The sequence below is a fragment of the Clarias gariepinus genome, chromosome 22 (assembly GCF_024256425.1).
Source record: "Clarias gariepinus isolate MV-2021 ecotype Netherlands chromosome 22, CGAR_prim_01v2, whole genome shotgun sequence".
Classification (NCBI taxonomy): Eukaryota; Metazoa; Chordata; class Actinopteri; order Siluriformes; family Clariidae; genus Clarias; species Clarias gariepinus.
In genome coordinates this window covers 1,097,639-1,112,386 of record NC_071121.1, presented here as the reverse complement: position 1 = coordinate 1,112,386, position 14,748 = coordinate 1,097,639, and the positions used below count along the sequence as shown (strand labels likewise).

Genomic DNA, 14,748 nt, shown 5'->3' with positions numbered 1-14,748 from the left:
AAACTTTATAGCATAATGCATCACATCATTTAAAACTAAATAAAAATTTGTATATTTGACATGACAAAACATACACTGCATATGCATATATACATATTAATGCTCAAGAGATCACTTAGACATTTCTTTGTTTTGGGTTTCAAAACTATGAAATAACACATATGGCATTAAATAATTATGTAACAACAACAACAACAACAGTAACAGTCAGTTATTAGTTTAAGACATGAAGGTCAGCTGTTCTGGATCAGCTCACACAAGAACAGTATTGTGTCGAGTGTGTTTGTAAAACCCATCGAGCTCTATGATGATGTAACTGTCTCTCATGAAGACCAAAACTGAGCTCTGCTGCAGAGGAGAAGTTCATTTAGAGTCACCAGCCTCAGAAATCACCAATTAACAACCAGCACCTCAGATTAGAGCCGTTATGAAGCTTTACAGAGCAGAAGGAGCAGATAAACATCTCAATATCAACTGTTCAGGGGAGATTATTGTGTGTTTTGGGATAATAAACGCCTTCAGTGTTGTTTTACAGCGTAGAGAGAAATAAACATCAGGGACGACCATGGACTTAGAGGGGTGTACAAACTTTTGAGCAGTAGTATGAACCGCTCTTTCACAATTTGAGCCGGATTAATCCTGACCTTGTTATATTGGGATACACTCCGTCCCATCAGTGAAGAAGAAACCCTCCATAGATGTGATCCTCTGGTGATTCAGTACATTCAGGTGGTCAGCTGACTTCATTTTATTGCCCCATAACGTTACTGAGTCTAGACCTGAGTAACTGATCAACCCCAGATCATAACACTGTCTTGTACAGTGGACACTGAGCATGATGGTGGATCACTGGGTGAGGCTGGTAACCCTGAATCAACTCCTCCTGGACTCGTCTTTAAAACTTTATCTTTATCTCATCTGTGTTTAACTGTCTGATTAATGAACATGGAGTGTATTTGGCTGCCAACAAAATGTGATTTCTTTCTATTAATACCTTAGACAGATTGTCTTCTATATAAACTGTACTGTATATACACACACACAACTCACTTACGTGTAACATTAGGCCCATAAGAGAGACGCGCTCTTGGATCATCCAATCATCATGCAGCTTCTCAGTAAAACGAGCCAATCCTAAAGCAGAACGGCCTGGATCCCGCCCCCACACCCACAGCGTTATGATTGACTTATGTATTGACCAATCCAGAGGGGATGCTGCGTGTCAGAGCCAATCCTCGTGCAGGAGGCGGGGCTTGAGTGGAATGCGGGTGAAAGCCTCTCACTCACCCGAGTTTGTCAACACAGACATGGCGGCCGGGATGGAGCTCGCACCCTTCAGGCAGTGGGAGGACTTCTTCCCCGGGATGGACAGATTCGCTAAACCAGATATAAAAGACTTAAATAAATGGAACAACAGAGTGATCAGTAACCTGCTGTATTACCAGACCAACTACTTCGCCGCGGCTGTGGTGATGTTTCTGATTGTTGGGTAGGTCTGAAGCTAAAGGCTAAAGCTAATGGTAATGATGGAGCTTGGGTTTGATGATTCACTGTGTGTGTGTGTGTGTGTGTGTGTGTGTGTGTGTGAGTGAGTGAGAGAGAGTATAATAATAATAATATAACTAATATAATATCTTTAGAAATTCACCATCAAACATGTAATTTATTAAACCTGCAGTGATGAAGGACAAAAATATATATTTACATTATATAATTCTATATTTATATAAAGTTATTAAAACCTTCAACTCAGTCTTAACTGCAGGGATGAAGGACAAATGTATATTATAACTATAAATTTTTTTTATCTGTGTTATATATTTTATTATATATTAGTATAAGTGTGGTTTTAAGGAGACCGGTTGGTTTTAGACATTCTCCTCTTTAATAAAACTTTAAAAGAAAGATTATGTTTATTAAAACTTCACAAAAAACATATCGAGGTTGTAATTTAAAGAAAAGAATTCCACCCTGTGGTTTTATCTCTCAGACAGCTGAGATCGGACACTTAGATATGGGGTGTGTGATGTCACTGTGGTGAGTGTGTGTGTGTGAGTGAGTGATATAATTTACATGTGCGAGGTCTCTCCTGAAAGGACGTCGATGGAGTCCAGGGGATAATAAACCCCTCTCCTGCAGGATCTGGAGAACCCGGGTTCTGTACCAGGGCTCTCCTGTGGACGCGTGTCAGAGAGAGCGCAGTAATCACTCTGTGTGTGAACAAAAAAGAAAATCGCTCTTTAAGGAAAGAAAAAAAAAAATCATTAAAGAGCCAATGATTGGAGCGAATGAGTCTGAAATGATTGACAGCTGAGCCAACAGGAAGACCCGCCTTCAAAGTCTGAATTTGTTCAGAATGTTTGATTTGGGGTGAAAAATTTTGAGAAGCTGCGATCCTGAGAGATACATTTAGAATATTCCGGTAGGATTCTGAGGATCCTTAGATTTTTGCCAAAATATTAGAAATGTGCATCAAAAGCTGGAACAAAATGTGTCAAGCAAATGTATCTGAACATCAAAGAAATAGTAATAGTCTCTTCATTAGATCAGTTTCATCTTAAAATTAATAAATCTGTCCAGAAATAAAGTGTTGAATTATGATTTTTTTTATTTAGTGCATTTTATTTTATTTATTTATTTGTTTGACTGTTCATTTTGTTCTGTCTTATCAACACCACATCTTTGTGTGTGTGTGTGTGTGTGTGTGTGTGTGTTTAGGTCGGGGTGTGCTAGGAATGTAAGAAAGCCAGAAACACAGACACACACACACACACACAATAAGGCGAAGCGTTACGGTAAGGTTTAATGCTGTGTGTGTGTGTGTGTGTGTGTGTGTGTGTGTGTGTGTGATCAGCACAGCTGTCAGGAATCACTGAGTCACGCTCGGATTTATATTTAACTCACAAAGCGAGTCGGATCGGACGCAGCGTTCTCCTCACGCTCCAAACATTTCATCCGAATTATCTTTACACTTGGCTGGGAATCGGCACGACTGCTTGCAAAAGTTTATGCACCCCTTATTCAAAGCGAAGGAGATTTGTTGTTTATTAAAATCTCTTTTTTTTTTTTGTTCGTGTTTCATTATCAGAAAAGTTTTTAAAAAACTTTGTGTGTTTATATTGAATCAGTTAAATTAAGCTTTTTAATAAAAAAAAAATTAAGTTTTTTATTTGAATATATTATATAATAAATGTATTTATGATGGGTGTTAGTAAATAATAGTCATAATAATAAATAGTAATTATGATGGATCTTCACGTTTACTTTTTAATAATGTCCACTGCAGGTTTATGAACCCCATCGGCATGGTGCTAGGGGGCGCCGTGGTCACGCTGGTGTTCATGGGCTTGGTGTGGGCCGGAGAGAACAAGGCCGTGATCAAGAACTTTAAGAAGAAGAACCCGTCTCTGTTCGTCATCATCGTCCTGGGAGCGAGTTACTTCCTGTTGTCTCTGTGTGGAGGCGTCATGGTGTTCATCTTCGGCATCACGTTCCCTCTGCTCTGTGAGTACGAACAACTTCATCATCAACCTCAACATCACCACCATGCAGTCCGACACACCGCACTCACAGGGTCGGCTCATTAAACCCTTATTACATTTGTTGGCGTTTGCCAGGTTTTATGGGTTAAATATCAATAAAGTAAGATGTTCAGTATGAACAGGAAGAACAATAAGAGTACAGTCCTGTTTTCATGTTTCATAACAAAAAACTTCAGGTTATTAATGTACATGTAATGTACACATACGTAGTATATTGTCAATTATTAATTTTTTTGTTTATTTTAATACTTTTGAGGTGGTTAATAAATATCATCGTTATAAGATAATTTACACTGTTATTGAATTGTACATTCAGTAGTTATATACTGTATGACAACGTGTTTCAAAATAATGTCAGTGTGAAAAAAAAAATTTGATTAGGAAAAAAATATATTAGACAGAAAAAAAAAATTAAAGAAAGAAAAATGAAAGAAAAATAACAATAAATTGAAGTAAAATAGAATAGAATTAACTATGGCACACAATTTAATTAAGTTACACGAGCGCGTTCAGTGGTCTGCTCCATCACGCCTGGGGGCGAGGCTATAAATCGAAGTCCTGCGGAGGACACGGTCCTGTCAGCTGTCTGTCTGTCCCTGTCGTAGCTGTAAAGCTTAATGAGGACGGCAGACGACTCAGGACTCCCGAGAGCCGCGCGGTTGCATTTCACGTTAATTTATTACATTTCAGTTACATTTTGTTTTCTGAGGTTTGCCAGGGGTCCTGTGTCGGCGTCACGGCGGCGTTGCCTAGCAACCATGTACAAGATCCGTGGCTGTGGATCTGCCTGACCAGGAACTCGTGATGCACCCGTGGATTTTTCCTGTTGCGTTACAAGAAATCCATCACATCGTTTCACCTCATTAAAGTCGTCCTCACGCAGGCTGTGGTGTTTAATCTCAACACCAGCATGTTTTATTTAATGTTAAAAAAATGTATCCTAACCAGGCAGTCTTGAGTCCAAACCCTGCCTTCCTGAGAGACGCGTCGTTTTCTCACTCGACATGTTCTGCAGGTCACAGTGTGGAGAGCAGCCGGATTCTGTGCTGCGGTGTGTGAGTGTCTGTGTGTTTTTCGGTTGTTGCTAAGTTACAAAGCCCTGTTTCCTCCCTGCTCTCAGTCCATTTTTAGCTCTCGCTGGTTAAACTTGCAGCACAGAGCGCTGACTCGGATAAAACTCAAGATCTTCATTGTTCAGTCTTTAGATGCTTCAGACATGCATGAAGTTAAAGGCTTTGTATTTGATTATTCTGTGTGTGCGTGTTTTTATGCCCCAGCTAAAATCACTTTTATTTTTTCCCCCCCACACATCACACTCCATCTGTTTCACTCGTCCTACTGTGCACACACACACACACACACACACACTTCAGGATGTGATGTTGTGTCACTCCGAGTTATGAAAACACACACACACTCTGAAGAGCTATGTGACGGTCTAAAAATGATTAACAAACTAAAAAATTGCTTAGTAGATCCTATAGACGGGACCCAGGGATCTCCCGATACGATATGATCTCGATTCCATCTGTATCACGATTCTATACCCGTCATAAGTTAATAAATATCCTGATTCTGTACATTTTTTACAGATTTTGTTACAATTCTAAACAAACTAATAATAATTCTCTCGTATCACGCAGCATGCTGTGCTGTTCTACTTTAGAGCACCACCTGTGGGATGATGGAGGAACTGCAACATTTTAATACATCAAATGCGAACGTACAGTATACAAATTACAGTATACATAACTGAATCGATTTTTCTCCCAACATCTCTAATAGATCCCCTTTATAAAAGTTTAACACCTCATCCTCAAGCTAGATGCCCTGCCATAGAGTGCATGAAAACCCCCCGAAAAAGTACAGACATAATCTCGACCTTTCACTTAACTCAGCAACTTTTCCTAATAAACTAATTAATGATGTAAAGGTTAGAACAATAAACAGTAATCATGTGTTAATGTATTCTTACATGATCAAGAAACAACAAAAAAACAGCAGAAGAACAGTGTAACACCCAACATTAGCTAATTAGCTAAGCAGAGGAACGAGTTCCTTTGCATACGAGTGTCTGCTGAACAAACAAATAAATCAATAAATGACAAGTTAATTAACTGTATTGTTAGATTAATTGCTATTTAATTATAAATGTAAATTAACAAAATGTATTATTCTGAGCTGCTGCAATCCCCGGATGAGTGACGGTCGTGTTGTGTTTTGTTTTTCTTTCGCCACAGTGATCCTGATTCACGCCTCTCTCCGTCTGCGTAACATAAAGAACAAGCTGGAGAATAAGATGGAAGGAGTGGGACTGAAGAAGACCCCCATGAGCGTGATCTTAGACCTGCTGGACCAACAGGAGGAGAAAATTAACAAGATCCAGGATTTCATCGAGAGCAAGCTGAAGGACTGAGCGCCGACCCCGTCCTCATTACTCGTTACAGAACGCCGCTACACCCTGACGCGTCCGTCTCCTTCCGCAGTGCGTGATGTTCGTGTTTAAAGCCATCTGAAGATCCTGAAGAGCTGCAGCACTGAAACTCCTCCCACAGCACACTCCTCCCACAGCACACTGCGCTCCCGCATCCCGTCACACTCGGCTTTCACTTATTTCCGATTCGGATTGTTACCAGTGCTCCTACTCAGGAATACTCTATTAAATCAAAACTCTTTATTTGTCCGTCTAAAACATCAAGTGATAAGAATAATAACGGCCACACCCACTGCTTTGTTAATTCTCTAAAAACAAAACAGGCACCCACTTTTATTCTGCAGTGATGCACACACACACACCTCAATTTACACAACAAATAAAAACACGAAATACTACCATTGACTTCTTTATTTAATAATATAATATATAAAGCTATAATATAATTATAATATTACTTGTTTTTATTTGTTGTATAAATTGTGTGTGTGTATGAATGTGTTAATAATCCATAAAGGTTACAAAATGTAAAACATTTAAATATTACTACAAACATTTCTTTAAAAAAAATAAAAATTAATAACAAATGCTACAAAAATGTTGTGCCAAAACAAAATTATTAACATTATATAAAAAATTTATTCCAAACCAAAAGTTGAGATTTCAACTAATCAAAATTATTTTTAAAAGAAATTCCCCACAAAAGTTGAATACGAAAATTTCTAAGCGGAGTTACTATAATTTCAGAATCTGAAATTTCAAATCGTTCTTAAAACATTTTTTTTTCAACCAGGTTGTAACTAAAAAACTTAAAAAAAAAAAAAAAAAAGGCCCCATGGTCTTTACACTGATAGTATGATCAGGTGTTAATATGCAAATTTTTCTTCATCCCTAGTGTTCCACTTGTCTGTGTAACGTGTTCACTCGTCTGAAACACTTTTAACGTGACATTTGGCCTGCGTTCACACCTGCATGTTTATGTAAATTATTTCGGATTATCCTGAAACAAGTAAAACAGGAGTGCACAGCGTCTCGGAGGTCTAATTTTTTATGAACGCGCTTTATAAGTTTTGTATTTTTCTTTTCATGCCTCGTATCTGGGTATCTGGATTATGACTTAGCATGGCCAGCTAATCGAAATGCGCTAGCTTACCTTTTCTTCACCTATGCACTATTATTCTTATTTGCACATTTATATTCGTGTCATAGAGGCCATTAATGAAGAAGAACAAAAAGAAACAAAAGCACTTTTGAATTGAAAGATTATATTTTTTCTGTTTATAAACTTGAATTTGCTTGTCATGATGAATGTTATCGTTTTCATTATGGTTTTAAGAGATGAGAAATAAAATCTGCACACTGCATGTTAAAATGCATTTACAGTGGCCTGTTCCTGAAAAAAAAGTTACAGATTTTTTATTGAAACGTCTATATTTGTGAATTACCCTTATTTATTTGTTGGATGCATTATTCACAACAAAGCAAAACACAATCCTATGATAAACATAGTTTTTTTTGCCAGCTTTGGGATTTAAACTTGGAACCTTCTGGAATTTAACTAATGCTAATTTATAGTCATTTTGTTGCTACCTCAGGCAACCTGTATCAATCAAAAGAACTTAAATGAATCAGACCGACTCATATGGATCAACAGAACTTAATGATACATATGACCCAAATGAATTAGAAATCAAACTCCTCACAACTAAATCCAGAATTCTGTTACGTTCAGATCTTTTTATTTAATTATTGTTTTGCGAGCTTGTTTTCCTTTTGGAGTTTAAAAAATGATTTTAGCCATTATTATAATCCTAAATCTCTTCTATTTACTTGTGAAAGTGTTTAAACAATCTCACACTGATGGATCCGTGAGAGAAAATGAAGATGCTCTGTTTTTAAGCTATGCAAGAAATATAAGGAGAGCTTTTTATTCTCTAAGGATAAGTTTTTTCTTTCTTTGTTTTTTATATTACATAGATCATTGCTGTTCCTCAAACCGAACTGCTTTTACAATCCGCTTTCATGTTTGTCCTTCATAAGGGAAAAAAGTTGCATCTGTGGATTTAATATGGTTTAAGCCTCCTTTATAACCTTCGACTGTCTTTATTTTTTTGATGGGAACTGATGCAGAGTTAATAAAAGTGTCTGACGGACTAAAATCTGTTCATGCTGTCTCCCTTTGTGTGTGTGTGTGTGTGTGTGTGTGTGTGTGTGCTGTGTAATTAATCCAAATTTTGGTTTGTCAGTCAGTAATTATTGGAATAGATTAAATGTATGTGCATGTGGTGTCCTGAGAAAACATCATCCCTCCCGGGGTGTACACATGCCTCACATCCAGTGTTCCCGGGGTATGTAGGTGTATATAGCCCCCCCTCCCCCTCCCAGCACCCTGTAGATGAACGGATAAGCGTCTCCTAAAAGCCTGGTCGAAGGGTCGACTCTTTCAAACGACTCATCTCAGCCTGTTTAAAGACCAATCTCTAATTTTTGAGAACAAAAAACTGTTCAGACTGATACTGTAGCTCCACCTCCACCGGTTGGAAATGTTTATATATAAAATCTCACATGAGCAATAAGAAATAAAATTGCCCCCTTCTCAAATTTTGGATCTTCATCTTAATAAAAGCTGTTAATTTGAAAAACTGTGACTGGTGTCTTTTGAATTTCTTGAGACTGCTATTTTGAAAAGTCTCCATTTTGGGAATGTAAAAAAACAACAACAACAACATAAATCGAGAGCATTTCATAAATCTGAAATGGATGAATTATGATTTCTGCAGGTTAGGTCGGCTGGATGAGTGTCACGTGACTCCCCGTTAGCCATATACAGCGCTACCTATGCGCATGCGCAGCCTGAATCGCTCAGCGACGCTGCTGTGGAAGAGCGCTGCCCGCCATGCCTCGCGTTTACATCGGCCGTCTGAATTACCACGTCCGCGAGAAGGACATACAGCGGTTCTTCAGCGGATATGGAAAACTGATGGAAGTCGACCTAAAAAATGGGTAAATAACAACAGAGACCAAATTAAAGTTTACGCAATCTTTTATAGAAACGCCAGCACGCGGCTAGCACGCAGTTAGCATGAAGATTAGCGTCATGGCGGCGTTCGGCTTCGTCTTGTTCAGCTTTAATGTATTTAGCTTATTTGTGGATACAAAGCTGAGTGCAACTTCTATATCAAGTTAAAATGTGCAGTGTCGATATTTCTTTCATGATCATAATTATTATTAATATTATCATTATTGCATCCTATTTGCGGCTCGTTCTTACGAACCTGACCTAGCATGAGTAGAGGGTTGTCATTCTTTCTTAGCATATCCCGCCTCCTGAAATCGGATTGGCTAATACTGGATGGAAGACCTGTGCTGATTGGCTACTCCGAGCGTGATGATTGGTTATTAATTCATATTCACTAAATTTGCCGAATCATAACACGGGAGGCGGGACAAAGGCACATAGGTTTAGGCTGTGATTAAAATTCAGGTTCGGTTAACAAGATCATGTGACCGTGACCCCGGAAACAACTACAGGCAAAATACAGGTATAGCTAATCAGAAAGATATTTACACATTAATCCAACTTTTAATGTCACTATAAATGCTTACTAATGTGCTTGTATTCAGTATTACTAATATTACAACCACAAGACAGTTTATATAGGTGTCATGGGCAGGTGAAAAACAGGTGTCCACATACTTTTGACCATGTATGCAGTTCTTCCCTCCCAACCAACTGGGTTGTTTTTTGCTCATGTATATGTAAAAGGGGTTGAAAGTATTTAAGTGTTCTGTGACATCACATGTCTAACCAATCAGGACCAACAGTGCTGTTCATTACTGTTCTTTTTTTATTTTTTTCCCCTCCAATAGAGAGACAAGCTCATTTTCTGTATTATCACGTGTATTTCTCTTAGTTACGGCTTTGTGGAGTTTGAGGACACGCGCGATGCGGATGATGCCGTGTATGAGCTGAATGGGAAGGAGCTGTGTGGAGAGAGGGTGATGGTGGAGCATGCCAGGGGACCTCGCCGTGACCGGGACGGATACGGAGGAGGAGGCGGCAGCGGAGAAAGGGGAGGTGGTGGTGGTGGTGGTGGTGGTGGAGGAGGCGGCGGAGGTTATTATGGAGGCGGACGCAGTAAGTACAATTCTCAATGACGTTTATAGAATAGTGTTGTTAAATTCCTAGGCTTGCTTTTAAGTATTTCTTTAATCAGTGCAGTGGTGCCGGTGTTTGTTTGTTTGTCTGATGGGTCAGAGCACGAGTGCGTGATGTATATAATTTTTTTTGTGTGTTTAACGGATTTGTTTCCAAAATGGAAGCATACAAGACTCTGAGCCCGAATGTCCCAGATTACCTGTGCAGTGCTTTGGGATTAATACGCTTCAGTTGTCAGTCTGTATCTTATAGTTCAGTGAAACAAAAAACACATTATTAGGACTGTAATGTCTGATGGTGAGTCTCTGAAAATGAGAAAAAACTTTCGTTAGGGCAGATGTGTAGTTAATTTGGTTAATTTTTTTCTTCTTCTATAAACATCTATAGATTTTTGGATCCTGTGTTAAAAGTTAAGAATGTTCTGTGTGAAGTACAATGAACGAAACCTCTCAGCGTGTGTCTTATCATCTTAAAACTCTTAAACAGCATAGTTTGTTTGTGTTGTGATGGAGGTAAATGTTAACCCATGGCATCATTTTCACTGTAGGCTCGAACAGTTCTGAGTATGGAGACATTACTTTAGCAATAAACAATTACACAGGGTTTGGTGCCCTTTAACACATAAAACGCACATTATCTTAATATGGTCTTTATAGTTTTAATGTAAACTTCTAACAAAGACAGAGATGTAAACTATTCTTAAAGGCAAGGATTTACCTCCTTAATATTCTTAAATTCTTGATGTTAATCAGCACTTTTTGAGCCAATCAGAATTCATCTGCATGCGTTTGTTGTAATATCCTACAGTGGAAATGAAGCTGTTTGTTCAGTGTGTGTGTTTTAATCACAGTCGGTGTTGGAAAGAAACTCCAGCACGTGCCGTGTAATGTTAATATGAATGTTGTTTGTTCTGATTGTAGCTCAGTGGAAAGATTTTAATACCAACACACACATATATACATACACACACACACACACATATATACACACGCACACAATCACAAATGGGTGATGAATGTCTGACTGCCATTTTATTTCCAGTTTGATCGCCACGGTAACAGAGTCCTTGACGTTTCAGTTTGAGACAGTCGAGTGGGGGCCGAGGCCGTGGCCGAGTTCGTTGTGGCTAAGACGACCCCCCCCAGACCGCTTTGGCCTTGGCCTTCACCTTACAATGTGTGTGTGACCTTTGCCCTTTGATGCTTTGGCTGACCTAACCGGAAGCCAAGATGACCGCAGCCTTTTGCCAATAGACCAGGGGTGATGGTGAGGAATGCTAGTTATTATGTTGATTTGGAAAAAAAAAGGAGAAAAAAAACGCTATTAGCCAAAAAATGTATATAAGTAACAACAATAGTAGTAGTAGTAGTAGTAATATTAATGAAGCTCAAACCAAATGTCTGAACGAGGAGGTTCTGACTCAGGTTTAGTGAACTAACGGAAAAGCATGTCTCAGTCTTAAGAGAGATCTCTAGTTAAAGCAGACATGTTTTTCCTGGTGGTGTGTCTGTGTGTAAGCTTTTATGTGTTACTTTTATATCCCTTAATGTCCTGTGAGGGAGGCAGCACAAAAGATCATGTTCAGCCTGAGTGTGTGTGAACAGGTTTGTGATAAAAAAAAAAGATGAGTTTTAGACTCTACAATAACCCTGTGGGTGAGGGTGAGCGCTCTGACGACGTCGTGTCTCCTGTCTGTCTCAAGGTGGCTACAGCAGCCGGAGTCGCTCGGGCCGGGACAAATACGGCCCTCCGGTGCGCACCGAGTACCGGCTCATCGTGGAGAACCTTTCCAGTCGCTGCAGCTGGCAGGACCTCAAGGTGAGGATACCACAGACTTTTCATGAAATTGTAAAAGAACAAATCTCAAGAGTTAAATAATTGACTCTGGGTTGAGTGTGTGTGTATGCATGCACCCATTAAGTAGTTGTGTGTTGTCTTACAGGACTTCATGCGCCAGGCAGGGGAGGTGACGTACGCCGACGCCCATAAGGAGCGCGCCAACGAGGGTGTAATCGAGTTCCGCTCTCACTCGGACATGCGCAGGGCTCTGGAGAAACTGGACGGAACCGACATCAACGGCAGGAAGATCCGTCTAATCGAGGACAATCCGCGTCGACGCCGCTCGTACTCCGGCAGTCGCTCCAGGTGTGTGTGTGTGTGCGCGCGCGCGCATGGCTGTATAATTCTGTTTAACACAAATATCTAGACAAATTTTTAAATAAGGAGGTCTGGAGTTGGTGATGGAGATGTCTTCATTAAAGCGACTGGCATCTGGTTCTACTTTATTAGATAAAGCAGAGTCACCATATCGTGACTCTTCAACAACGATGGATTATGGACACAATATTAAAAAAAATCGGCATGATGTTTATCTCCATTAAGTCCAGATTGAGTGACTGTAGAGAGGTGATGGAGGGAAGACTGAGATAACAACACTTTCCTGTGTTTGTGATTAATAGTGTTCATTGGTCCGATGACTGCCGTGTCTCCTTTGTTCCCCCGTTTCCGTCCGCAGGTCCCGCAGTCGCCGGCGTTCCCGTAGCAGGAGCCGCCGCAGCAGCCGATCCCGCAGCAAGTCCAGGTCCCACTCAAGGTGTCATATCTCACTACTACAGAAATTCACCTCTCTTTTTTTTCTCTCTCTCTCTCTATCCATCACTTTAACACCTTCTATTGTCTTCCCTCCAGGTCTCGCTCCCGCCGGCGCCGCTCTCATTCCAGATCCCAAGACAAGTCCCGCTCCAGGTCGGGTCGCAAGTCTCACTCCAAATCTCCATCCAGCAAATCTCCCTCTCGGAAATCTCGCTCTCGCACGCAGAAATCCCACAGCAGGTCTCGGTCTCGCTCCGGCGACCGCCAGTCGCGATCCAAGAGCACTTCCAAAGTGAAGTCGGACCGCGACTCTCGCAGCCGATCAAAAGAGAAATCCCCTGTTAAGAAATTGCGCAGTCGCTCGCCGTCGCCCACTGAGAACGGAAACGAGGAACGGGCCAAATCCAAATCACCCTCGCGCTCGCCGTCTCCTCCGGTCGAGAAGAGCGGCTCAAAATCTCCCGAGCGTCGCTCGCGCTCTCGTTCGCGCTCAAAATCCCCCTCTCGTTCTAAATCCAGGTCTCGATCCAGATCCGCCTCACAGGACTAAACCACGTCCGTCTAAACGGTGCGTTTCTGAACCTCGCACCGTGATGCGGCTCCTTATCCGATCTCTGCCAGATAGAGTAAACGTTTTATACACTGCATTAGTAGGAAAGAGCGGAATTATGGATCATCTTTCTCAACGTCCATAAGCATAAAATTAGTATAATTCAACGACCTTCCCGTGACCTGAATCGCTCCATGTGTCCCATATCTCCCCCCCCAGTCGATTCAGGAGACAACGAAGCGAGAGAAGTCGAGGTGATGTGTTTGTGGTTCTGTGATAAACCCCGTCTTACTCATCATCCAGTTTAAACGTCCCCTGTTTTTAAATCATGTGTCCATTTTTATTGTCCCTTTTATTAAACTTCTCACTGATCCAATCCGTGTGTGTGTGGTTTCTAAATGGTTCTGTTCATGGATGTCCATGGTTTTTGTATTCAGGTTCTGCTCTAATAAAGATCCAGAGGAGGATAAACAACAATTTTCACTTGAATTATAAGTGCTTTATTATAGAGATATGGAAAAATCTTACACTGTCCAGAGAACCCTTGGGCTTCCTGTTTATTTTATAAGAACAGAATTATGGCTGTAACTCGGACAAAAAAAAGGTCTGTTTATACTATGGGATTTCTTTCACAAAGCCTGAGCTGTTTACCACTTTAAAATGTTCTTCAAATGATAATCAATCCAAGAGGTACAGTGATTCTGTTCTCAGATGGTTATTGGGAGACACCCCCCCCCTCCCTTTTTTTTAAAACAGTAACTTTATTTCCTTAATTTTATGGTTTAAGAGAATAATCAAATATTTGTGTTCCAAAGAAAAGAAAAACTGCCCTTTCTTTTAGGTAAAGTAATAATATATATGACAAATTTATAGGAGAGGTTTATCATATGCAGTTAACCAACCAAATAAAAGGGTTGACAAATTAGAGTTTCTTTTAACTTATAAATAATAAACAGGAGTTCTACTTGCAAACCTTGTATAATGGTAGACCTACACATTTTAGAGTTCTCCAGAGAACCTTAAGTTCTTGGTTTCTTTACAGCTGCAGATAAACCGGTTTACCTTGAGGCTTCAGTTGTCTCTCTCTCTTTTCCTGAAGGGAAACCAAAAAAAATAAGTGGACTAAACTGTAGGGGTTTGGTAAGGGTTCTGAGTAAGTGTTATTAATTTATCATTGTTCAGTATATGCCACAACTTATTGCTTAATATTTTTCTCAAAGTTCTAGCTCTTAAATTAGTTTTTCGTTTCTTTTAATTAGATTTTTAGTGTTCTTTTAAAGCTCCTCAAGGCTTCACTGAGCACTTAGGCAGCTATTGGGTTCTGAGCGCTTTGAATGAATAATTAAAATGTGGTGACCTACATTTTTATAAACTGAATGTTAAAGAAATGTTTAGTTCTTGGAGGGAGGCAGGGTTCTTTAAAGGTGCGTTGTTCCCTGTGTTGGGAAAGTTCTATGAAGGAACCGTTACC

At 40.0% G+C, this 14,748-nt stretch overlaps 2 protein-coding genes across 2 annotated transcripts; both read left to right on the top strand.

Annotated features, from left to right (window-relative positions):
- Window positions 1-73: 73 nt before the first annotated feature.
- On the top strand, window positions 74-8,135 carry arl6ip5b (ADP-ribosylation factor-like 6 interacting protein 5b). Its single transcript, XM_053482496.1, has 3 exons — window positions 74-1,489; window positions 3,287-3,504; window positions 5,783-8,135. Exons 1-3 carry the CDS (start codon window positions 1,179-1,181, stop codon window positions 5,956-5,958), a joined length of 705 nt encoding a protein of 234 aa, XP_053338471.1. The 5' UTR covers window positions 74-1,178; the 3' UTR covers window positions 5,959-8,135.
- A 685-nt stretch (window positions 8,136-8,820) lies between these two features.
- Window positions 8,821-13,653, top strand: srsf6a (serine and arginine rich splicing factor 6a). Its single transcript, XM_053483057.1, is given in 7 exon segments — window positions 8,821-8,846; window positions 8,848-8,979; window positions 9,891-10,114; window positions 11,838-11,953; window positions 12,078-12,280; window positions 12,651-12,728; window positions 12,824-13,653. Coding segments are annotated over 7 exon segments (1,233 nt in total). The 3' UTR covers window positions 13,278-13,653.
- Window positions 13,654-14,748: the final 1,095 nt, after the last annotated feature.

Excerpts from the sequence above, each read along its gene's own strand:
- arl6ip5b (XM_053482496.1), top strand. The coding sequence starts at position 1,179 with ATGATTGACTTATGTATTGACCAATCCAGAGGGGATGCTGCGTGTCAG. Across the intron at positions 1,490-3,286 it reads GTGATGTTTCTGATTGTTGG|GTTTATGAACCCCATCGGCA; the intron begins GTAGGTCTGAAG and ends TGTCCACTGCAG. Across the intron at positions 3,505-5,782 it reads CATCACGTTCCCTCTGCTCT|TGATCCTGATTCACGCCTCT; the intron begins GTGAGTACGAAC and ends CTTTCGCCACAG.